Source organism: Gymnoscopelus braueri (assembly GCF_963280865.1).
Source record: "Gymnoscopelus braueri genome assembly, chromosome: 22".
Classification (NCBI taxonomy): Eukaryota; Metazoa; Chordata; class Actinopteri; order Myctophiformes; family Myctophidae; genus Gymnoscopelus; species Gymnoscopelus braueri.
In genome coordinates, this window is record NC_137624.1 from 17,069,907 (window position 1) to 17,097,257 (window position 27,351).

Genomic DNA, 27,351 nt, shown 5'->3' on the forward strand with positions numbered 1-27,351 from the left:
TACAAGAGGCCAAAATGTTTTTATATTTTATTATTTGTGGTATCCGTGCACGTGTTGCAAAAATAAAAGTGCATTGTTAAATACTGATTTCTGCTTTGACCTGTTTATTTTGAATATATTATTCCAGAGTAAGTTATCATTTTATTCTATATTGAGTGAAATCTGAGATTCTATATTGAGTTAAATGCAACTCCATATTGAGGGAATTTCAACTCTATATGGATTAAAATACAACTCCATATTGAGGGAATTACAACTCTATGGATTCAAATACAACTCCATATTGAGGGAATTACAACTCTATATGGATTAAAATACAACTCCATATTGAGGGAATTACAACTCTATATGGATTCAAATACAACTCCATATTGAGGGAATTACAACTCTATATGGATTAAAATACAACTCCATATTGAGGGAATTACAACTCTATATGGATTCAAATACAACTCCATATTGAGTGAAATATAAATCTATATTGAGTAAAATACCACTAAATATTGAGGGAATTATAACTCTATATTGAGGGAATTACTACTCCTACACGGAGTAAAATACAACTCTGTTGAGGGAATTACTACTCTTATATGGAGTAAAATACAACTCTGTGTTGAGTGAAATGATGTTAGAGTTGTTTTTACTTTATGCTAAATGGAGCAAATTTTCATCTTGTAGAGTTAAATTTAAACACTAATTAGAGTAGAAATAACTCTGAAAAATGAACTCTGTGACAAGAGTAAATTTTACTCTATTTGGACTGGGACCAAATACTGTCTTTTTGGGAGTAAAATTTTACTCAATTTGAGTAAAATTTACTCTGCAAAATGTCCTGTGTATGTGGGGGGGAACAACAAAAGACAGGTCTCCGTCGGCGCATCAAAGCCCCGCCTCTCCGCGCTCTCCTTCTCCTCCTCGGAGGAGGAGGAGAAGGAGAGAAGGAGAGGACGGGACGGGTTATTACGCGAGGAGGAGGAGGAGGAGGAGGCTCCTCTTCCTCGCGAGCCTCGCGTAATAACCCCCCGCCTCGCAGCGCCGTCCTCCTCCTCCTCCTCGCGAGCCTCGCTAATAAACCCTGTCTCGAAAAGCCCCGCCTCGCCCCGAAGGAGCCCCGTGCCTAAAAACGAGCGCTCTGTCTTCAATCGTACTGGTTCTCCAAACGTACTGTGACATATATATATAGGGCTGGGCAATTCACCAAAAATATATCAAAATCGATATTTACAACCGATAACCGACATAATCTTGCTCATGTAGGTTAATTGATTAAGTGAGAAGCACGCTTTTTTCCCCCCTTTTAGATCAACAAATCGACACAAAACCCAGCGTTATACTTTGTTGTACAACGGTGGTGTACAAATAAAAATCGTAATCGTCATAGTGCCTTGAAGTCCAGCCCTATCACAGTCGTCCTATTAGTTATCTCTGTTCTGTTGTCTCTGCACGACTATTACAATATTGGAACATGGGCCCAGCACAGCACTCATAACACAGTCCCCTATACTTCAAAGTAGACTCAATGATTTGTAACACAAACATCCATTTTAGTAGACTTTTAGGCAACACTTCCCGTATCTTCTTTGTCTGTTAGAACTAGAGTTCTCAACGGGCCTGAAAATTAACGCCCGGCCCTAACTGGGCCCTAACTGGGCCCACACGGGGCCGTCCCGAAAAAGGGCCCGCAGAATTTGCGAATAATTTTAGAAATAAAATCATCAAAGTACCGCTCCAAAACTAATGCTAGTGCTGAGCTGAGGATATGTTGGAACGTAACTACTATGTTTTCAGAAACGGTAAGTATGTGAGCTTTTTATAAAATATTACCGGTACATTTCCGGTACCCGTGTCATTTTGCCGCAGACACTCGCGATTAAAAGTAGTGTTTAGAGAAACTGAAAACAAAACACATTTATGAGGAATGTTTTTTGTGGGAAAAAAAGGTCAAAGAATAAAGAAAAAAATGCTTTTGTTTAATTGAAAACGTTACACAGTATGACTCTAATATGAGATCATGCTACCATAATGTCATAGTTGTCATACTATGTTATGTATAGACTATGTTATGTAAGACCCCAAGACCCCTCACACACACACACACACACACACACACACACACACACACACACACACACACACACACACACACACACACACACACACACACACACACACACACACACACACACACACACACACACACACACTTAAAGTTCAGCTATAGTGACTAGAAACAAAGGTAGAGAAAATGCAACACCTCTGGGTCACAGAGGCCAAGAGCAGAGCCTGGGGGTCTTCGACAGGCAGGGTGGGCTACAATACCAGCCAATCCGCAGCAGTGTGTGTGTGTGTGTGTGTGAGCGCGAGTGGAAATCTATATAAGGGTGCCCCCTTTCCTATGTGGTACTGTAGTTTCTTATTTGTGTCTTAAATACATTCCATATGATGTTTTTTCATACATCTCAAACTATTCCATTTAATCACGCTCCTGACATACTGCATACGGCATGTCGAACACACTCCCCCCAATAAAAAGAAAAATCGAAATCGAAATAAATAAAACAATAAAAAATATAAAACTCACTTCAGTTCAGACATGATCCTTATGGTGCTTTATGGTGAACTCCTACTGGATTTCTCATAAAAAATCTTTCCATCGTGGTTGTAATAACGTGCGGCGTGAATCAGCCACTTTTTTTACTGCCGAACCAATATACTGTACACAGCCAGGCATATTCCAAACCCTGGCTGCTTGCGCATGGAGCACAGCTGCACTTATTTCAGGCAATTCAGTGACACGAGTGGAGATTGCTGACCCCAAAGTGTTGCACCGAACGCTGATCCGGGGTGCTTATAAATGCATAATGCAGTTAATGCGACTGAGAGAATTGACTGTGTGAACTACATTTCACCCCCCGGGCCTAATTCACACAAGGAAAAAACCACAAGGCAACAATGTGCTGCTGTGGGGCACATGGCACTATATGCATTGCACTGCCATGCACTATAAGTGAACAAGCGCACATATTCATTCTACTTACTGTTCGCCTTAGAATAAAAACAAGGCAAAATCTTTAGCCCATTAAGACCGGGAACGTGTCATTTTTAGATTTATTTGGCTATTCAAAAAATAGCAGATATACAAGCTCATAGTGAGCTTGTAAACAGTACAGCTCATAATGAGCTTGTATACAGTATCTGCTATCTTCGGGGAAAAAAACAACCTTAAAATGTGTGCAAATCTTTGAATACATGATATTATAGCAACATAAGTTTTCAAAGATTTGAGTAAAAGATTTAAAAATATATCTACATTCAAAGATTTGAACACATTTTCACGGTTTTTCAATAATAGCAGATCTACAAGCTCGTAGCGCGGCACTCGGTGCCGCGCTACGAGCTTGTATATCTGCTATTTTTGAATAGCCCAAAGAAATCTAAAAATGACACACAGACGCGTTCCCTGTCTTAATGGGTTAAGACATGCAATCAAAACAAAGTGGGCTCCCACCAGTAATCAAACCCACCGATGTTGGCTGGAAGCCTCAAGTCTCAGCCCTTCAGACCGAAGTGGTTCCATAAATATAATGATTATGAAAATGTCCAGACGTTGTAATGCCTGATTTATACTTATAGTTGCGTGGCGGGTGTCGCACGCAACCAAGTATAAATCAAGGCATAAGCGTTCGCATCGTCAAACCAACAAAACTAAACCAATCCGGGCCAAGATTTGTCGTGCAAAGTATTTCAAATGACAGCAAAAATGGAACCCGCTAAAGCAACGTCCTTTAGGGAGTGTCGCACATAGCTCTGATTGCCCTCATATTGCTACAATTTATAACAGTTGGTTCTGATCAAGCAATCTGAACGGCCAAGAGCTGTGTGTCATGTGCCATGACATGACAGCTAGGAGTTAGCTTAGCTAAACATTATAAAACCAGAGTAGAATTAGCTCTTCGTCAAACCTCATCGCAGACATCTCAGTGCTCAATGCACATGTGAAATCATGGGATAATATCTAAAAGCTCTTGTATGAATACGACAGTTGAGGTCGTGCCTGCTTTTATGATCTGCGATCACAGCCGTGATGTCATGTGCCACAACGCGCTCGCTCACTCACATTCTCGCTTAAACCATTCAATCCGGGAACGCATCATTTTAGATGTCTTTGGGCTATTCAAAAATAGCGGATCTACAAGCTCGTAGCGCGGCACCGAGTGCCGCGCTATGAGCTTGTAGATCTGCTATTTTTGAAAAATCGTGAAAATGTGTGAAAATCTTAAGCTTATTTTTTTTTTTTAAGCGAACAGGGACCTCCAGAAGCAAAGATTTCAGCTAACACTTTTTTAAAATAGCTCAAAGTATAGAATAATGGTTATAGCTACAAATCTAAAATGACACATGTATGCGTTCCCGGACTGAAAATGGGTTCAATAACACGCAGGTAGGTAGCGCCATTCATCCAGGGGGTCCGGCGTTTCTGCCGCAAACGACTCACCTTGCCGAAGTCCCTGACGTCGAACAGGTCAAAGGGGTCAAACAGCTCGCTGTTGCGCAGACCAAACTTGTCATGGCACACCTTGAGGAAGGTCCGGATGTTCTTCAGACACAGAAACTACAAGAGAAAGAGAGAGAGCGGGGAAAGGAAAGAAATTAAGCATGAAAATATAAAACTGGATGAAGGCACGGTACTACAGCATGATATCTCCCACTTCACTTCAGAGTGAGGTCCAGTGCTCTCAAAAGGACAAATCCATGGGTAAATAGTCTCAAAAGGAAGCTCTTTTAAAGGAGAATTCCGGACAAATTAAGTGTTATCTTTGATGTCTCGTTACTCACCTACCGATGTGAAAAGTAGCGTTCTTTTTTTTCATATATTCCCCTGTCGTCATTTTTTAAACCCCCTCCGTTGTCATAATGGGAGCGCGTGGCTAAGGGAAATTCGTCTATTATAACCGACGCAAAGTTGTTTTTTTCACTACTAGTATTCATAGTAGAGTCTCATGATAGTCAAACATGCGTTGAAACTATCTGCGAGGCTGCCGTCAATGGCGAACGATTTAACACTGGTTGCTTGTTTCTTCCAGAACCTGGCAACTCGTGTTGCCAGAATCTGGAAACAAGCAACCAGTGTTAAATCGTTCGCCATTGACGGCAGCCTCGCAGATAGTTTCAACGCATGTTTGACTATCATGAGACTCTACTATGAATACTAGTAGTGAAAAAAACAACTTTGCGTCGGTTATAATAGACGAATTTCCCTTAGCCACGCGCTCCCATTATGACAACGGAGGGGGTTTAAAAAATGACGACAGGGGAATATATGAAAAAAAAGAACGCTACTTTTCACATCGGTAGGTGAGTAACGAGACATCAAAGATAACACTTAATTTGTCCGGAATTCTCCTTTAACCACTTAAACCCTCTATACTTACAGTAGTCAACTTGACCTGACATTGGCTCTGTACTTGGCTCTTTTTTCCCCGCTCTTCACCCAATGTCAGCCGAAAACAGCCGATCTACAGGTGGAGCTACTATTTTTGGTTAACGCTTCCCCCCAGAATAAGGATGGCGCTAGTGTTTAAAGGGGTATACCACTCATTTTCAACATTGAACTATGTCTTTAATACACCTTAGAACTGTTGTGTGGAAATAAGAAAAAAATCCCCCCCCCCCCCCACCTTCTATGTTGCCTAGAACTGGATAATTGATTGAGGTCATGTGATCAGTGACATGCACAGGGTGTACTTTTGGCTGAGGGGGCGGAGCTCTAACGTGTATTAAAGACATAGTTCAATGTTGAAAATGAGTGGTATTTCCCTTTAAGTGGTGTATTGATTAGGTGCGAGGACTATCATTTATGTAAACTACTGTATATTATATTTTGACACTTGCTTTGGCAATGCAAACATATGTTTTCTCATGCCAATAAAACTCCTTTGAATTGAATACTAATTTATCACGTCTTACAAAAATCACTTCCTGAAGCAATACATGTAGAGACGACGGCGAAGGCACACTGGGGTTTGAAACTCATTTTTCACTCCAATCAGTCAAACATTCTGAAGGCATATGAACTCAACAGCACACTATACAGTATATCTTTCCAGCTCATATTCCCTGCCGGAACACCAACATTTTGGCAGGTATGTTTAATTTCCTGGCTTGTGATTGACAGGCTCTCCATCAGTCAATTTCCTCCTTCCCGGAAGGTGTGATGATTACAAAACGCCAGAAGGTGTGTGCGGGCTGGCTGCCTATAGTTCTCCTAAGGGCATAGCCTGGTCTCCCTGATCCAGATAAGTGAACCAAACCAAACAAAGAGCCTGTGTCCCGTCTCTAGACCAGTGGTTCTCAAACTTTTTCATGTCAAGGATCCCCAGAATGATATGTATTTCGCCGCGGACCCCCCCATCTCAAATATTTTGTTCCGGAGAAGCAAAAGATTTCACTTGCTTAAAAAAAACTATATTCAAAGGTTTGCACAAATGTTATTTTATTTTCAAAATTAGCAGATCTACAAGCTCATAGCGCGGCACTCGGTGCCGCGCTATGAGCTTGTATATCTGCTATTTTTGAATAGCGAAAGTAACAGGTTAAAGTGGTTAAAATGATTGTGAATGATTGTGGAACCCCCCCAAGGACCCCTGGGGGTCCCCGGACCCCACTTTGAGAACCAATGCTCTAGACAACAAGATGAAGGTCTGCCGAGTCAGTGGTTCCCAAACTTTCTCATGTCAAGGACACGTACGCAAGTATGTCCATTACACATGAACAATTCTCATTTTCAATATCAATTTTGAAAACCAAAATATTACCAGTAAAAAAAGACTAATAAACTGCACAGAACAGAGATATTAACGGCAGGGCCAGACACCTCCCATCTCTCACAGCCATGTGTGAGGAAGACATCGCCCTAGCACAGCAAATCCACATCCCGCTCAGATATGCTCTTTTAAAATTCTCTCCGTGACAGCAATATGCACTGGTGGCCATGGAAACATGGAAACTGCCCTCTACACACAAAAGGAGTCTGAGTGAGAGAGACTTTTAATGGTACAAAATGCTCAAGTGGATATATTCTAGTGAACGGTTTCGTGACAAACTACTAATAGCTTTACATTAATAATACAAGTAAGACGCGCGAACGCGGGAAGCGAACGCAAAAAAAATAAAGTAATGCATTTTTTTTGTTTTTTAAAGTAACCAATAAAAAAATATATATTCTGCGTTAAAGGAGCATCTTAGAAAAATACAAATTCACAAAAAAAGAAAATTGAATGTTTTTGAACAATTCAACAAAGTGTTTGAAGTGCCTGTTTCACCCACTTCCGGGGGGCGGAGCCAAAATCCGAGGCCGAAGTATTTGTTCGTAGACCCCCACTTAGGGGGGGTAGAAAAAGTTTGGGAGCGGTTTTGTGACAAACTACTAATAGCTTTACATTAATAATAAAATACAAAATAGTAAAATAATGGAATAGCCTCGCTCTCAGTGAAAACCCTCTCCGTGTGGTTGTGTTGGAACGACATTAGACCAGGGGTCTTCCACGTTTTTTTCAGGCCAAGGACCCCCTAGCTGAGAGACAGATGAAGCAGGGACCCCCCACTACATGTATTCATGTTAAATGTGTGTTTTCAGACATTTAACCACTTGAACCTTCAATACTTTGTAAACTTGACCTTTGGCTCTGTACTTGGTCTCCTCTTTTTTCCCCCTCTGCACCAACCCTCTTTGCCGAAAATAGCAGATCTACAAGCTCACAACGTTGTGAGCTTATATATCTGCTATTTTCCGGCTAATGTTCCCCTCAGAAGTGGTTAATGCAAAAAAATATATAAAAAGTCCACATCACACAAAGATTTGGCGGTCCCCACGTAGTTACTCTGAGGACCCCCTGTCGAAGACCCCTGCTTTTAGATACATCAGGAGGTGTTCATGGAGAGCACTGGGGCTGCAGGGCGCTCCCAGGTTTTAATATCTGGTTATACTGTACAAAGGTTAATTTCTGTTTTTTATAGCATAAAAAAAGAACAGTAATTCTCAACTTATTTTTTGTAATTTCAAGGACCCCCGGGTTCGATATGCATTAGGCCACGGACCCTCCCCCCCCATTTGATACCATCTTTACGTCTGGGACCCCAATCCCCTGACATCATAGCCTGGCCACATGACATCCGATATCCACATGGAAGCCGTGCCATTATTATACGCCGTCTTGTTCGATAGAAGAGTGGATAGTATAGTACAATGTCTTGTTGTATTGTGTATTTATTGTGACCGGTAGCACGAACAGAAACAAGGCAGATGCTGTATAAAAGAGTCAAGATATGTCATAGAAAGATGACACGGACGCCTGCGATTCCCAAAGCAAGACACTCGAGTCCGACTGAGTACTCCGTCGTACGACGGCATCGCTCACTGAGAATAGCCAATTGAATCTACGTACGACGGAGTATGAATTAAGCATGAATCATTCCAACGCCGTCACCACTCACCAGGCAGATCAGTTGTCAGTTGAATTTAAAGCACTTTAATGAGTCACCAGTGTATTCGACTGTTCCCCCGTGAACCAATTTGAGATGTCATCTGCATCAGCCTCCTGTGGTAATTGGCTGTCACACTTGGTTATGTGATATTTATACCTGTTGCAATTTTGATGTGGATTTTATACCTGATTTCTTCAACAATGCACAAGATACTGTGATTCTATACTCTATATTCCTGCTGATCTATATCTATATATATATATATATATATATATATATATATATATATATATATATATATGCTGGATATGTTTTCTACCTGCACAAGAAGCATTTCTGCTTTCCGTAGTGCCATCTATCCATTGCTAATTTTTAATCATGCACCTTATGTATACTGGACTTTACATATTATATGTGATTGCGCAGCGTGCCAGTCGCGCAGATCTACGCGAAGTGGTCTTTTTATTTATTTTTTTTCTCGCAGGTTCACATTTCATTGTAGGCCTCCCTCGCAGTGACACATTTCATTGTAGCACACCGGAAACGGAAATATCCGTATCCGGAGATTTTCGTTCCGACCCGCCTCCGCTCTAAATCTTCCCCTAATAATCCTCCATTATCTCGGTTTTTGTTTTTCTCCTCGCTGATCGCTGTTTAACATAAACCGCGACTACTTCAAAATGGACGATCGGCGATTGAAACGTTCTTCTCTGGGCCACTCACACAGCTACCCTGTGTGTCTACAAACAGTTTAACGCGCGATCTTAAGGTATTTAGCGAGGTCTGTGGCGACGTGAAAAAAAAACTAAAAACAACAATAAATCGCTGGCACTGGTGAGTACATTATGATATTAAATTCTGGCGTGGAATGTGTTAATTTATGAAAAAAAAACGTAAAAAGTCGGAATATGGATGAGATTTCTGCCCGACAGAAACGAGATCCTGTGGGTTCTCTATCAGCCTTATAACCACTTAAGCCCTATACTTCGTCATACGATGAATAGCAAAAACCAGCAGATGTACCAGCTCACACCGTGTCCGTGTCCAGAACATAGAGACGCCAGGTTGAATGGGGTTAACAGGCCATATACCGAAGGGCCTCGCTGATTCATTGTCATTCATACATGCACACACATCAGCTCAGTATCGCATCTGTTGAACCCCATAAGAGAGAAGCAGGCCACAGGCCAGTGACGAGCAATGCGATTGGCTGGCTCGTGCCAAAGTGACATTTGCGGTTCCTCGGGTAAGGTTATCTCGTCTGCTGGTCCTCATGTGTAGCGACGGGTGGAGGGGTGTGGGGGGGGGGGTGAAGTATATTTCCAGCTTCAGATATGAAAAAGGTAACATTTGCAGGGGAGGTTCGGAGAGCAGAGAGAGAGAGAGAGAAGGGTTTCCGCAGATACGGATCACGAGGGCCACAAGATGTGTCTGACATTCAAAATGCATGCTGGGAGATACGAGAGCCAGCGGTGTTATGGAGGAGAAGGTTGGGAAAAGAATTATGATCTCAGTGAAATATACACCGTTTCTTGCGGAGCCTGTGTGTGTGTGTGTGTGTGTGTGTGTGTGTGTGTTTGCATTGCTATAGTTGTGAGGACCATGTTGTTTTCATGTTTTATGGTTAAAATAACAAAACAAAAATGGAGACATACCGTAGGTCACAATTTGAAACATATTGAGTTTGGGGTTAGTGTTAGGATTATATATTAGAGGTTAGAGCCATTCACACTGAGCACTAGCACTATAAAGATAACTATCGTTCACCATTGTATTTTTTTTATAGTTGGTGTGAACCTTGCCATCCACTTGACTTAGAACGAGTTTTAAAACTATATTTTTTATAGTTATCGTTATAGTGCTTAGTGTGAATGGCCCTTTAGGGTTAGAGTTTTCCCTATTCAATTCTTTGTTGTGCTGCGATGTCACACACACACAACGGAAAATAGGCGATCTGCAACGCGTCTCAGTGCGACATGTTGTGAGCTTGTAGATCTAAAATGTTGACTTCCTCACAAGTATACAGTGGTATTACGCTGTGTCTGCATGTATGTGTTCACACATGCACACACGTACTCAGCACACCTGGGAGCAAACACAGCACGGTCATCTCCTCAGGCTGAGGCTGCCCTCGATACCCTCCATGTGGGATTACCTCCCTGTGGCTTGTTGTCACACATTCAAGACGAGGCAGCCACGGACCCCTCGTTGAACTTTTAAATACGTGAAACAGACATTTCATTCCAGTTCACATACGTTTTTGTAAATATTAGGTTAACCCATTAAGACCTGAAGCCGAAAGAGTATTCTGAAAAACGTATGTTTCTGTATCAGTGGTTCTCAAACTTTTTCATGTCAAGGACCCCCAAAATGATATGTATTTGGCCGCCGACCCCCATCTCAAAATATTTTGTTCCAGGGACCCCCCAGAAGCAAAGATTTGAGTTAAAAAAGTTTGCTTTAAAAATGTATATATTCAAAGATTTGCACACATTTTCACGATTTTTCAAAAATAGCAGATCTACAAGCTCGTAGCGCGGCACTCGGTGCCGCGCTATGAGCTTGTAGATCTGCTATTTTTGAATAGCCAAAGTGTAGAATAATGCTTTTTAGCTCAAATAAAAAAGTGACACAGATGCGTTCCAGGTCTTAATGGGTTAATAGGGAGTGACTCTAATCTCAGTACGAGTATTGCTGTATTCTACAACCCAGTTTTTTTAATGCCCGACCAAATGACAAAACAGTGGCTCCGTTTCATTAGCAAGGAAGCATCCAAGTTAGTTATACAGTAACATTTCTAAGAAATGTGGCCATTTAAAACTGTCTGATTATAGGCATCCTAGGTATGTGCATTGATTTGGCAATTCAATTTAGGCAACAACTTTATTAAGCAGAGCAGCAGAGCACTACATCGTTTTGAACTGTACCTGACAGGTCAAAACGTTGTACTCCGCTTTTTATCCCACGATTTTGTAACACACTTTTTTTTCACCCAGTGCCAATTGCCTATGTAATCCTGGGCGCTACTCTCCCTCTGCCAGCCTAGGGAGAGCCCAGAACTGAGCTCATGCCTCCAATACATAAAAAATAAAAAACTTTCTGATAGCGTCGAAGACGGTGTGCAGGTTTCTTAATTCTTTTTTTTCTTTGTTATCCAGCACAAAGAGCAGCACAGAAATTGGACTGAAACATCAAGATATCCCATAAGACTGTGTGGCAAGACACGGCAAGGCTCCATGATTACCAAGAAAACTCAGAGGCACCACGCTGTGTCTCATTTTACACAACGTTAGTGGCAGGAATCCATCTTTCTAGGTCGTCTCGATTTATGTATCCTTTTGGACAAAATATGCACCTAATCGGTGTTGCCAGATTCTGTGAGAGAAACAAGCAAACAGGTCTAGGAAAACCAGCCCAAAAGAAGCGACTATGGGCCACATGTGCACTTTAACATATACATCAGCTATTTGAAAATAGCAGATCTACAAGCTCACAACGCGTCGTGATGCGACGCGTTGTGAGCTTGTAGATCGGCTATTTTTAAATAAAATCTTGCGGGGAAATTATAATAAGCAGATCTGGCAACCTGCACCTCATAAGGAACTTTCCTAACTAGGTGCCGAGGTGATAGGATGTAATCCTTCTAAAAGAGACAAAGGCAGTAAGGCACTGTCCCTGATATTACAGAGAGGTCTTTGTTTTGAGGCCAGGGCTCGGAGGACGGAGTCAGCTGCTGTCAGATACAACACTTGATTAAGACCCAGCCCAATGTGAGGCAACCGGTTCTGCATGACCCGCGCTGACCTTGGCTAACGCGGCACTGGAGTTAAAAGTTCAGCCTGTTCTGTTGGAAGCCTGCTGACCATAAATAACACACACACACAAAATCCAAAGGGACTGCTGGCTACTCCCTTTGTCGCAGGATAATGTGACACATGAAAAGTGTGTGTGTGTGTGTGTGTGTGTGTGTGTGTGTGTGTGTGTGTGTGTGTGTGTGTGTGTGTGTGTGTGTGTGTGTGTGTGTGTGTGTGTGTGTGTGTGCGCCTTTATGTGTGTATGCTTAGGTATTTGCCTGTCACACATATGCATGTATGCGTGCGTGCGTGCATGTGTGCTTTAGTGTATATGGAGCTGTGCGTGTTGTGACACGCTCCAAAGTGTGCTGTCCACTTAATATTTTCCAGCTGTAAATAATAAAAGAAGCACTCTATCATCTGTCTAATCACGGCTCAGTTAACTCTTTCAAATGTTGGTGTAAACGTGGCACTCAGGGCCGTCCCATTCAATCCAGGAAGCTCTCCCTCCCAGGTGTTATTATCTCTGCTTCAACGTGCAGTATTCATCATATCAACCATTTACTGTGGCAGGGTCTTTTTTATTGTTCTTTATCAAAGGATTATCAGTAGACAACCCCACACGAACGAGGAAGAACAGAAAGAGATGGAGGGAGGGAGGCTTATGGGAGGAGGGATAGAATAGTGATGGAGGAATGGACAAGGTCCGGGCTGGGAGGGACAGAGTTGTGGTGGAAGAGAGAGATAATAAATTAACCCATTAACTCATTCAGTGCCACTCGACGTCTAAGACGTCCGTTGTATCATAAGCCCTGTGCCACTGGACGTCTAAGACGTCCAAAAATAATAATAATAATAATAATAATCAAAAAAAAAATCTTTCAGAACCCAAGATATCATGATTTGAAAATGTTCTGCTCCATCCACTCTTTGTTTAACTTCTTACTGAAAAAGGCTGTATCTCGGCTCCTAAGCACTTTTTTTTTTACAATGAATTTTGGCTCTGGCACTGCCAGAAATAAGTAAAATAATAAGCCAAACTGCCAGAAATAAGTCAGGCACTGAATGAGTTAACACCTGAGGCCAATTAAAAAAAATCTTCTAAATCAGTTTTCTTTAAAACTTTGTGATTATTTTTTCTATGTCAGCGTTTCTCAATCTTTTTCATGTCAAAATGATATGGATTTGGCCGCGGACCCCCATCTCAAAATGTGTTGTTCCAGGACCCCCCCCCCCCCCAGAAGCAAAGATTTTAGTTAAAAATATATATATATTCAATTATTTGCACAAATTTTCACGATTTTTCAAAAATAGCCAAAGTATAAAATAATGGTTACAGTGGTTACACAGATGTGTTCTCGGTTTGAATGGGTTAAAGAAAGAGACAGACACAGAGAGAGAGAGAGAGAGAGAGAGGGAGAGAGGTAGACAGACAGAGATGATGGGAGGGATAAGATAAGAAACTGTAAGGTTGAATGCAAGTGGTCTTAGCTGTCGTAGAACTCAAGACTTCGGGCCCATTTATACATTCATTATGGTGGTGTGTCGGGCACCGAAAATATCCAACACACAAGCTCACAACGCGCCACGTGTTTGTGAGCGTGTAGGTCTGCTATTTAAGGCACGACACCGTCGTACGACATATAAATGAGGCTTTAGACTCTTTACGGAGTGGTCGGTTTGCTCCACTGGATCGGTATAGCTGCAGTAGAACAGTAGACTCTTTACAGAGCTGTCTGTTCGCTCCACTGGACCTGTATGGCTCCCATTTTGACTTCTAAGTTAAGAGCAAACAACTCAAGTCGAGCCATGATGAGCGAAGCCCGTGAAGACTTGTTGTCTAGGAAGCAGGGGAGGACAGGGCAAGACAGAACGAGAGGAAAGAAAGAAAGAAGAGGTAGCTTACAGGAGGTGGGTGTCAGTAGTCTACTAACAAAGAGCTGTCAGATCCCAGACGGCCTAGAAATCTGCGTCACGCACGGAATAATGCTTTATCCCACCGTGGTTTGGCCTTTATCTGCATGCAGTGGTGGAAAGAGTACTCAAATTCTTTACTTAAAGGTAGGGTAAGTGATTTGCTTTGGTTAAAATAAGTGTTAAATAGCTCTATATTCTGATAGTTCTCATTGCTATAGAGTGTTTGTACAGTATTAGGAGTCTCCTTGTCTCTCCACCTCTTTATTAAACAGAAAATGCATTTTCGTTTCAGTTTCAGTTTCATTTCCAATTTTATCCAACCAGGACAGAGAACTCAATCAGGATACAGATTAAACAAGTGAAATTGGAAGTGATGACACTAACAAATGAGCATGCAAAATTGGAACTGGAACACTATACAAATTAAGCTTAAAAATGGGTACTTTCTCCTGATTGGCTGAGATTTTGACACCTACCGAAAAATGTATTTTCTGTTTATTAAAGAGCTGGAGAGACGGGGAGACTCCTGTTACTGAACAAACACTCTATAGCAATGATTACTATCAGAATATAGTATTTTAACCTTTTAACAAAATACTTTTTGTTTTAACCCAAAAATATCACTTACCCTACCTTTAAGCAAAAGGACCAATACTGCAATATAGAAATACTCTGTTACAAGTAAAAGTCCAGAATTGAAAAGTATTGGTATCAAAATGTACTTAAAGTACCAAGCTTGTAGATCGGCTATTTTCAAATAGCCTATGTATAAAATAGGGCTAAAGTGGTTAATGTATGTTTTATAATGTAATAATTTATATCTGCAAAGTAACTAAAGTTTTTCAAATAATTGTAGTGGAGTAAAAGTACAATATTTGCCTCCGAGATGTAATGGAGTAGAAGTAAAAATATAGACAATTGGAAATACTCCAGTAAAGTAAAAGTACCTCAAAAGTGTACTTTGGTACAGTACTTGAGTAAATGCACTTAGTTACTTTACACCACTGTCTCCATGCATCTCCCATATGGTGGGATCTGAGGGGACACGGATTAGACTTTCCCCATGAATCCCAAACAACAACAAACTAACGGGACGAGATGTGGTGGGGAAATGGTTTGGAAAGGCCGGGAGGGGGAGGGGGGCGGGGGGAAGAGAGAGAGAGAGAGAGAGAGAGAGAGAGAGAGAGAGAGAGAGAGAGAGAGAGAGAGAGAGAGAGAGAGAGAGAGAGAGAGAGAGAGAGAGAGAGAGGTGGGTTGTTTTGGCAAGAACTGAAGCTCTTTGGTGTCAGAGAAAGAGGGAAATCGACAACAAGGAAATCTGAGGAAGAACAAGGAAACGGAACAAGGGATGCAGGAGAGGGAAGGGAATGAGGGGGTTGTGTCTGAAGATGATGAAAAAGTGAGAGAATAGAGGAGAGGAGAGGAGAGGAGAGGAAGCAGACTAAGAACATGCAGAGGAGCTGTGAGTCAATGAGATGCTCAGATAGTCAGACATTCAGTCAGAGGATTGGAGTCTCTCTCAGACAGAGACATGCCAGTACGGGAGACTATGAGGAGATGCATTCACACACACACACACACACACACACACACACACACACACACACACAGCCTAAGGCAGACACAACATATCTCATACACACACACAAGTAAAAACAAACAACACTTACTGTGCCTGAGGCAGTCACAGAATTTCTCTCGCACACACAAACACACACACACGTGTGTGTGTGTGTGTGTGTGTGTGTGTGTGTGTGTGTGTGTGTGTGTGTGTGTGTGTGTGTGTGTGTGTGTGTGTCACACACGCACAGACACACACATCTGGAGGAGTGAATCATTCCACACCTTTAGAATAACAGGAAGGCAGATCTCAGCAGGTGAGGGAGCCACAGCAAAACCTCTTCAACACAACAGCCCACATGAAACGGCTGGCTGAGGCTGAGCTGCTTCCCACTGATGGGTTATGGCGTACTCTCTACACACACACACACACACACACACACACACACACACACACACACACACACACTTCCTCAGGTGGTGGTGATGATGGATATGGTAAACCACTGGCTGGGTTAATGGTCCCAGAGCTGGGGTGGTGAGTTCTTTCTGGTAAGGTGAGATTCATATGGCTGGATGCAATCAGTACTTGGCCTTACATAATACAAAACCATCCCTCACCTCACTGCAATGTCCACCGTAATAGTATATTTAATAGAGAGAGTGTGTGCGTGTGTATATATATATATATATATATATATATATATATATATATATACACACACACCCACATACATATTTCATCATTCATTCATTCTGTTGCATATACACACCCCTGCCAATACACAGTAAAAGCCTCAGTGAGTGTACAAATGGAATCAAATGGACCATAAGGGTATGCATGGGGCTAGTTTCTGAAAATCTTTTTTTGAACAAAGACATTCATTTGCTTTTCTGCAGAGAAGAATCACAGTGTACATTTTGAAACGTTTGTAAATCATATTTTTTTGTAGGACAGGTAAAACTAGCTGGCTTTTTTACTCACAACCTATAAAAACAGGTCCGCGACCCAACACAGGTCACAGCCCCATGTATGGGGGGAAAAAACTGCCTCAGGGAATTAAGAGGGATGGCTGGTGTTCGTGCACCTTCCCCTTCACAGCCAGACGGTCTTCCGGGGTCACCCAGATGTTAAACTTAGTGGAGAGAAAGGCCCTGCTCCCACTAATTGAAGAGACAAGACACCATATGAATAATGCATAACGAGGTATATGCAAATGTGCATCCGATTCAATTACCCCCTAAGGCCTATGAACGGGCGCTGATCGACCATACTATTAAATCACACTCATCTCTTCGTTGGCAAACCAGAACTGGCGGTCCTTTTTTCCTGCCGCGAGAGCCGCGAGAGCAACGTTTTGTTTTGTTTGGTTTTTACGATGTGGCGCTTAGGGGCGAGCCATCTAAAACAGTGGTTCTCAACGTTTTCACGCCACGACCCCACAAAATAATCATATTTTGAACTGGGGACCCCCCATCCTGACAAGCACTTGGAAATATAGGAGTTGAGGCATTACGTTATGTTTGACTCGGTTCCACAGATACATTTTATGAAAATAGCAGATCTACAAGTTCACACGCCAAGAGACTCACAGGAAAACCACACCATTATTAAGACTGATTAGGTGCATTTTGGGCTGTTACACCCGTCTTGTTTAAAGAGAGAGTTAAGTGCGCTAATAGCGCTAACTAGGGGTTTTCGGAGAGGTTAATCTCCATTATAATAAAAAAATAAAAAAGATCATTAAAACTCATGGCCCAGGATCTAAAGGGACTTTGTACTACATGGCAAGATAATTGAGGCAAAGTCCACTTTCACCTTCGCTCCAGCTGACCGTGAAAACACTACCACACACTCTTAATTGCATGTAGCGCGCAGACCAGAGATAAAACGTATGTGTTGTGAGAAAGCAAGCATTAACCCATTGAGACCTGAAGCCGATTCTACATGTCTCCTAAATTTCAACAGTTTTCTGAAAATGTATGTTTCATCATCAGTGGTGCTCAAACTTTTTCATGTAAAGAACCCCCAAAATGATATGTATTTGGCCGCGGACCCCCATCAAAATATGTTGTTCCAGGGACCCCCAGAAGCAAAGATTTGAGTTAAAAATGTTCGCTTTAAAAATATATATATTCAAAGATTTTCACACATTTTCACGATTTTTCAAAAATAGCAGATCTACAAGCTCGTAGCGCGGCACTCGGTGCCGCGCTATGAGCTTGTAGATCTGCTATTTTTGAATAGCCCAAAGTGTAAAATAATGCTTTTTAGCTCAAATCTAAAAATGACACAGTTCCAGGTCTTAATGGGTTAAGCCAGATATATACTTCATCGTATGACCGTGCCGCTCGCCGAAAATAACCAAAGTAATAAGCTCACAACGCGTTGCGTCGTGACGCATTGCGTGAGCTCGTATAGATTTTATTATTTTCTAGCCAGCGACATTCACGTGCGAGCACAGAAAAGCAGTGAACTTGGGGAAAACCCCTTCAGTGGAGGAAGAGATTGAAAAACAAGTTTGGCGTGAAGAGAGAGAGAGAGAGAGAGAGAGAGCACGTACAGGAAGGGAAGGGTTAACAGGAAAAGAGATGCATCTTCAAGGTACTGCTCGGTCCTCTCTAGTGGAGCGGAACAATGCAGAGATAGGAACAAAGGATGCGCTCTCATGGATAATGGACGGAGAGAGAGAGGGAGAGAGATATAGAGAGAGAGAGAGAGAGAGAGAGAGAGAGAGAGAGAGAGAGAGAGAGAGAGAGAGAGGTGTCCAGTTCACAGGTTTTCAAAGTGGGGGCTGCCAGCCGATCTAAGCTCAACCACAGCGCTACCATTCCACAATAGCAGAGGCTATGGCTATTTGGGGGTTCTTCCTTGGCATGGAAAGTTAAAGGTTCAGGAACGACTTGTCTGCCCGTTCGAGCTGAACAGCACCACCCACAACAACAGCAGCTTGGTCTCTACTGTGCTGACTGACCGCACAAAGAGAATTTCCATGTCTTAACCCATTATAAGACCTGGAACGCATCCGTGTCACTTTTTGATTTGAGCTAAAAAATAAACATTAATTTACACTTTGGCTATTTTTTGAAAAAATCGTGAACATTTTTAACATTCATAACTCAAATCTTTGCTTCTGGGGGTCCCTGGAACAACACATTTTGAGATAGGGGTCCGCTGCCAAATACATATAATTTCGGGGGTCCTTGACATGAAAAAGTTTGAGAACCACTGCCATAGTAACATACGTTTTTCCCCAAAAAAGGATTTAGGAGACATTGTGTATAATCGGCCTCAGGTCTTAATGGGTTAAGTATCGTATCATGACAGTCCACAAAGCGCTGACATGACTTCATTGTGATGTCATCACCACCACAGCTTGTTAGACCAGATTGACCTCTGAGTCAACCTTCTGCTTGTTTGTTTATCGTTTCCAGTCATTCGGTTGTGGTCTAATTACAGTTAGTTGCCTGTTTGTTGTGTGTAATGTGTCTTTGTTTTGTGTGTGCGTGCCTGCGTGTGTGTGTGTGTGTGTATGTGTAGTCTAGTGTTGCCAGACACAGATCTAGTTGCTGGAACAGCGGCGAGAACGGCCAAATCCGGTCACCGAGTTGAGAGAGACTTGTGAGTCTAATGTGTGTGTGGTTAAACTGACCATGAATGTGTATATTTGTGTGTGTGTGTGTGTGTGTGTGTGTGTGTGTGTGTGTGTGTGTGTGTGTGTGTGTGTGTGTGTGTGTGTGTGTGTGTGTGTGTGTGTGTGTGTGTGTGTGTGTGTGTGTGTGTGCGCATCCATAGGAAGGGGAGAGGAGAGGCAAGAGAGAGACAATGGAGAGAATCTCCCCGAGGCGGAAGACAAAAGTGAGCAAAAACCATTAACTATTATCACCGTAGTTCTATCTGACCTGATTTTTCCAATTTCCGCTGACCACCATAGATAGATGTTTGTTTCCCCTCCTCTGTGGGCCAGTAATAATTCATAATGTCTCCTCAGGGACCGGTGAAAACCACACGCTTTATCTATTTCCAGCTTGGTTTTTTGCGGTGCATTTGTTTTTGCACCAGTGGGCCTTCACCCCTCCACAACCATGTCCACCGCCAAGGTTGCCAGATCTGCTTATTATAATTACCCGCAAGATTTTGTTTGAAAATAGCCGATCTACAAGCTCAGATGCGACGCGTTGTGAGCTTGTAGATCTGCTATTTTCAAATAGCTGATGCATATGTTAAAGTGCTCATGTGACCCATAGTCGCTTCTTTTGGGCTGGTGCTCCTAGACCAGGTTGCTTGTTTCTCACAGAATCTGGCAACACTGGTCTTAAGCCCGATTCCTAAACAATCAGCGCAAACAATCAGGGATCCCCAAATATGGGCATAAAAGAGACATGGAGTGACAGATAAAGAGATGGCCATGCCCATATATGGGCATTTACTGATGACATCAGGGATCTCCATATATGGACATATCGGTCATTGGAAATTGTGAAATGACAGATCTACAAGCTCACAAAACATCATATCACACTCTGGTCACTAATCTAAATAGTGAAATATGCTGGTACATTTTTGGCTAGAATGTAAGCCTCTACATTCTTGGTACTCTACATCAGAGGTCTTCAACAGGGGGTCCGCGACCCCTAGGGGGTCCGCGGAGGTACTGCAGGGGGTCCGCGAAATTGTTGTTTGATTAAACAATATTTTTGTTTGAAAATAAAAAAAAAATATTTTTTTTTTTTCCCCCAAAATGTCAAATTGTCTTTAAACATAACATGAATCCATAGCAAACAGATAAATGGAGGCACAATGCACAATAACATGGTATGTTTATACATATTTTGTAGAGAATTTTTATTTTGCACACCTACTGGGGCAGGTGCGTATAGGAGCAGGCAATATAAAACGCAATTGTATACATAAATATACAATATATGTGGTAGCCCCCCCTACCCTACGAGGTAGGGGGTCCCTGCTCCATCTCCCCATCAGTTTGGGGGTCCCTGGCCTGAAAAGGTTGAAGACCCCTGCTCTACATTACTGGTACTCTCTATAGCAAATGATCACACAGTACTGCAATAAAGTACTATAGTGCTCTACACTACTTCCTACTCTGGAAACCTAAGAACTAGACCATGGCTGAACACCTACTGTATGCATGTTGAAGCGTTTCTTTCGTTGGCAAGCCTTTATGTAATCTCACTGCTGCCTGTTAAGTACTTTGACAACATTTCTTTTATGTTATGTTATTATTATTTTTCAGAAGATTGCACCAACCATAGTCTTCCAACATAAGCCCACTCATATTGAGTGGCTGCGTACAGTATGTGTGTTGTATCCAAGAAGTAACAGGCCATGCTGCGAAGAGCCACGAGAGGCGTGTCTCGAGTCAGGCTCAGGCCCAGACTGGAGGTGTGATGAATGTGAGGAGAAGGCCTCCGACATCTCCGGATCAATGAGAAAAGTTATTTATGACACCAGACTGGAAGAGAGGAGAACTGGCTCCAATGTTCATTTTGCCCGAAGCGAGTTCCCCTCACTTGTCACAGTATGTCTCATAGCAGAGATATAGATCCAATATACTGTATAGTGATTCTCAAAAGGTTTTAACAACCCATTAAGACCTGAAGCCGATTCTACAAATATCTTCTAAATCCCAACAGTATTCTGAAAAACGTATGTTTCTATGTCAGTGGTGCTCAAACTTTTTCATGTCGAGGACTCTAAAAAATGATATGTATTTGGCCGCCGACCCCCATCTCAAAAATATTTGGTTCCAGGGACCCCCAGAAGCAAAGAATAGAGTTAAAAATGTTCGCTTTAAACAATATACATTCAAAGATTTGCACACATTTTCATGATTTTTCAAAAATAGCAGATCTACAAGCTCGTAGCCGCGCTATGAGCTTGTAGATCTGCTATTTTTGAATAGCCAAAGTGTAAAATAATGCTTTTTAGCTCAAATGAAAAAGTGACACAGACACGTTCCAGGTCTTAATGGATTAATTTCAAGGACCCCAGTTTATATATGCATTATAGGTCATGGACGCCAATTAACTCTGAATGTACAAATGGAACCAAATGGACCCTTACAGGTCCATTTGTACGCTCTCAGAGTTACTAATCATTTAGCTGGGGAACCCCCGGAACCCCCTCAAGGACCCCACTTTGAGAATCACTGCTGTAAGAGCTCTTTATTTATCAACAACAAAATATTGCTCATAACGGTCTCCCACTTAACACTTATCTGAGACAATGGTAGTAGGCCTAGCGCCGCAGTGCCTTGAAATGCACTGCTATTAAGTGAAAACATGTCTGGCTTTACATGAGTTATGCATGGCTATAGGCTAGATTATGCTAGCCTGAGGTTCTGCACAAGCATAACAGCTCATGTATCACCGACATGAGCTCAAATGAATTGGTCGTGGTTTATTCAGAGACTGTATATAATATATATATAGTTATTTATACGTAGTTGTGCACCATTGTCACATGCATAAAGTAGAAAAATCTACACGCTCACAACGCATCATGCAAGACAAATAGCGTTTCATTTTGAAACTTTGCTAAGCTAAGCCAAGCTTATTCATGGGAATTTTGCCATCAAAATGGTGGTACTATATAAACAAGATTAAAACTAGATGAAAGCCGAGTTCAAAGCAACTTTCCTGGAAGCAGCGGTGAAAGGTCAGCATGGATCGTGACCTTCTTGTTGATGTAGCCCGTTTGATAGTGCATGTACTGTTAATCAGCAGCATTTAAGAAGCCCTCTGATCTCACAAGAGACCTGATTTCACATTCACGGAGTCAGACGTTATATATTTAGTTCTTAGTCTCTGACCCCATGACCTTTAGTTGATAACGCACAGACTCTGAGAAACTCTTTTGTAGCCCAGAACAATCAAACAAAAAGTAAAAGGGGAAAAAAGGAGGAGGGAGCCAAGTATAGATCCCTGGGGGACCCCGGTTGACAAAGTATACAGGCTGTAAGTGGTTAACCAACCTCTATGGTAGAGTATGTTACTACTCGAGAAGCACTGGTTGTCTACTTTATTGGGTGGGAGAGTTCCTTGCTTCAACAGGACTGATCCCAGTATTATAACATGGTCTCAGTATTATAACATGGTCATGAGTTGGCTGTACAGTGTCAGTGGGGGCAGTCCAGTGGGGTGGGCTGGAGGAAACTATTCAGCCGATTCTAGGCTGTGTGAAACACTACTATAACTACTGAAGCGATCTGTTGTAGATCACCTTTTTAGTTTAGAGCAGCAGCCACACTTTTTTGTCAAACTGTGACACTGTGATGACTGTGTGTGAGCATATGCTGTCATGAGTGTGGGAGCTCGTGATTGTATTTGATTGGACACAACTGAAAATCATTTAAAATGTATCTGGAGAAAAAAAAATCCATTCTGTGGTGTGTGGTGCCAATCCATGACTTTGTCTCTGTTGTGTGACTCATGTGTTTCTGAAATCCTGTATGTTGTATAATTCTGTACAATTGTGTACAGAATTATGTATGAATCAAAATTCTCTACACTTTACACACTGTAAACTTGTGTGTGTGACGGTGCATGCATTCATACCGAACCATTTCGGTACAGGCCGTTTGGTTTTGGTACAGGTGTGTGTAAGTGGAGGGGAAAAAAATAAATAGATTTGTTTCCAGATCCGCGTTCGCACAAGAACTTATTAAGGGAGCACACTGAGCTACAGCAGCTGCACAGTAATCCTCTGTTGTATGGAGAATAGGTCTATATGAGCCGTTTGGGCGTTCCATACTGATCTACGAGCCAAGAACTGTCGGCTCGTAGAACAGTTCTTTTCGGCAAGCGAAGCGGTCACTATGGTCAGGTTTTGTTTAGCCACTCTGGCTTAAAATACTGTCAACTTTCAGGTCTTCATCAGACCCTGATGAAGCTAGCTCATGCGCAAAAGCTCGTGAGTCGAGCCCATTGGTCAAAACCGTTTTCGCTCGTTCATGTACAGTGGCCCCCCCGGCTGCAGTACCTGAATGAATGGATGTCCAATGCGCTTCAATGCAACCACTGGGTTCTGGGGGCTTGGTCTGTCTGTCTCCTTTTGTCCATATATGGCGATTTTCTGTGTCCCTTTGTCCATATATGGAGATCCCTTAGGCCAACAGGCATCACCCTAGTATATACGTAAACAGGACGGGATCTTATGACAGCGTGGCTTCCCTGTGGACCTCTGATGTCATGTCGATGACATCCTGTTGATGACGTGACCAAAATATGGAGGGACGACGGGATGGTGTATTTGAATATGAATTCACAAAACGTGAAAGAATATTTGGGGATTTTTTTCCTTGGCCTACTAGCAGCGTGCATGAGACATTTTAGCCTGGTATCCAGCCTGCTTCGCTACGTTCGGCGGACTTTTTTTTCTCTCTTCGCTTCTCAGTCTGGAGAGCACCCTATTGACTAGTTTTGCAGAACTACACTGGAACTACATATGTTACGTTGGGCAACGTCGTTGCTGATTGGATGTTGTTCAAACGAATGACGAATCACAACGATCACACTGTTTTTTTTTTGTCCCGCCCCGCACCACAGACCAATCAGAAGCCACGGTAGGTTTCGAAGCTTTTGGCATGTCCCGCCGCCCTTGGAGATAGGAGGCTTTCCAGACTGAGAAGCGAAGAGAGAAAAAAAAGTCCGCCGAACGTAGCGAAGCAGGCTGGATACCAGGCTAGAGACATTTGGCACTGATCAGCGTTGTCACCTTTTTTGGGTGGGTTTGCAGTTTATTTCTTATTTTATTTATTTGTTTTGCTACAGTAAAGAAACAAGACCAGGACCTGGTTCTGCCAGACCCAGAATGTGTCCATATATGGTGAAAAAAGGGACAAGATGGACATACTTTTATGACCATGTATGGACGAAATGGGTCAAAGCCTCATGTAGGCCGACCCCTTGGGTCTGGCAAAAATGCAATGGGTAGATCTGCTATCTAGGCTACAGACACCACATATGTACAGCTCTCCATTATAGGCAAAAGGCTGAATGACTCCTGAATCATTCTTTAAGTAGCCTCGATCTCCAGGCTTTTATTTTCCTTCGCGTTTTTTGGTCAAAAATAAGAGCCTGGACCAGCCTGTTGACGTTCCTGGCATAGGAAGTGGGTGATTTCCCCCAACCAACCAGAGTGCAGTGGGCGTCGCTCCAAATGTTGTGACGTCCGGGCTCTCAATGCTGCACATTGGGGAGGAGGAGGGGCGTGGGGGCGGGAGCACAGACCGGTGAACCAATGGGATCCGGCGGGATTCTCTCTCCGGAGATTTTGAACCCGCCCCTCTAGACCAGATATCAGACACGCTTGTAAGAGGCTATGCAGAAGGCGTGCTCAGCCAGCCGTTGGTCTCTGTGTCAAACACTCTCACAACATCTTTGTCCGGATGATGGTGATCTTCTCCAAGACAGCCTGCGTGTGGTTGCAACCTCACCACTGGAACTGAAACCTTGCGCCTGGATCGTCTGTGGGCGTGGACATGGGCTGGGCCTGACGCCGCAGCAGCCCGTAGATCTTCTCCTTTATCCAGTCCTTGTTGTACGGCTGGTACGTCTGAGTCTCGGCCCTGTACACGAGGCAGCTCAGGTCCGCCAGCTCCTCGACGAACTCGAACAACTGCTTGACGTCGTAGGTGATGGAGGGACTGTTTGGGTTCATCCTCTTCAGGTGCTCCTCGTACATCTTGCAGACGCCTTCCATGCATTGGTTCACCGACTCGTAGTCGGCGTACGTGCGGCCCTCGGGTCTCTTCGTTGGCTGGACGAGCAGAATCGTGTGCGACATGTTTGCACTGACCGCAGAGTTGGAACCTTCGTCCTTTGGATGCTAAACAGAGTATAATCTGTAAATATTGTCTGTCAATATATACAAGCACTAAAAAAACACACGTGGATCGGCGCTGCTGTGTAGTACTGGCTCATGGAGGGAACCTAAAGGGGACGTACTCCAATTTCATCCTCCGATAATCGCCGGCCTTTTGAGATGCATGTTGTGCACAATTCAAGTATAGAGTCCTATAGCGCATGCCGTCATATAAATAGGTACCGTGACACAGAAATCATGGCCACATTGACCAATCAGCAAAGCCAAGCCGTCCGTCGGTGTCCCTTTTGGAGTTCTGTGTCAGGCACGCCCCAAATATGGAGTCCAGGCCAGATATTAATAGTATGATGTCATATCCCATATATGGCGATTTAAGGTTTCATCAATATTTTTGAGAGATCCCTCTCTGCGCACCACTCCCTCGGGTCAGTATACTTCTACACTCTATATTGAAACATCTACGTCCATGGTACTCTGCAATAAGAGCAGTTCCGTTTCTATATGGCATGCCACTGAGCATGGCATCAGGTGTAATCATCTGAGCTCACACCCGGGAACAGGTACGGAAATAGCTGCAAAACAGAGCGGTATGTGATAACTAATTCTCAATTACAGTACCATGTTTAGCTACACCTGGAGACTCAGGTATAGGGGGGCAAGTTCACAGGAGCAGGTACTATACACACAGTGGACTCTCAGTTGATGACAGTTGATTATTTCCTAGGTGACTAATGCTATTAACATAGGGAAGAGCCTGTTAATTACCCAGCCTGCTCTGGGGCCAGCCTCAGCCTCACTTTAATCATCAACCACACAGCTTGGGCAAACAATCATTGAATCAACACACATTCGTAACACACAATACAGCACACACACACACAGCCAATTAACACTTTACAGATTAAATTATTGCACTGATCGCTGTCGAGATACGATTTGCAATGCACTCAGCGATGCAGGGGAGAGTGGAGAGAGCACAAGCTTTTAACCCTTTAAGACCTGAGGCGATTCTTTAAAAAAAATCTAAATACTAACAGTTTTTGGAAAAAAATCAAAACATTCTTTTTTTCACGATTTTTCAAAAATAGCAGATCTACAAGTTCATAGCGCGGCACTCGGTGCCGCGCTATGAGCTTGTATATCTGCTATTTTTGAATAGCCTAAAGAAATCTAAAGTGACACAGATGCGTTCCAGGTATCAATGGGTTAAACAAGGACTCTCAAACGAGGGGAGGCGATATGAAACGGTGGCAGTAACCCAAGTTGTAAATGTGTCACAGAATATGATTCCGCTGGTTCGTAGATAGCTGAACTGCATCTAAAAAGCGTAATGTTCAAAACATCAACCGAACTATTTAACTCTTTAAGACCGGCAACGCATCGGTGTGTCATTTTTAGATTTCTTTGGCTATTCAAAAATAGCAGAACTACAAGCTCATAGCGAGTGCCGCGCTATGAGCTTGTAGATCTGCTATTTTTGAAAAATCATGATAATATTTGATTTTTTCTCTCTTTTTTTGCGGACATTTGTAACTCAAATCTTTGCTTCTGGGGGTTCCTGGAACTAAATATTTTACAAATGTTTGCTTAAAAAAATATATAATCCAAGATTTTGCCACGAATTTTCACTCGGTGCTGCGCTATGAGCTTGTATATCTGCTATTTTTTTAATAGCCAAATAAATCTAAAAATGACACACCGATGCGTTGCCGGTCTTAATGGGTTAAGCGGCAGAATGTTTGAGGTGTT

General features: G+C 42.6%; 2 protein-coding genes across 6 annotated transcripts in view; both read right to left on the bottom strand.

Annotated features, from left to right (window-relative positions):
* Positions 1-27,351, bottom strand: part of vav2 (vav 2 guanine nucleotide exchange factor) — a 328,621-nt gene that overhangs the window by 235,966 nt on the left and 65,304 nt on the right. For all 5 annotated transcript variants that reach the window (XM_080418609.1, XM_080418607.1, XM_080418610.1 and 2 more), the window contains exon 2: positions 4,496-4,612. In XM_080418609.1, coding sequence (XP_080274735.1) covers positions 4,496-4,612 — 117 coding nt within the window. The remainder of the gene's footprint in view (positions 1-4,495; positions 4,613-27,351) is intronic.
* On the bottom strand, positions 25,210-25,563 carry LOC308078208 (enhancer of rudimentary homolog; the record flags this gene model as incomplete). The annotated part of the gene is made up of 1 exon (XM_080419333.1): positions 25,210-25,563. One exon carries the CDS (start codon positions 25,561-25,563, stop codon positions 25,210-25,212), a length of 354 nt encoding a protein of 117 aa, XP_080275459.1.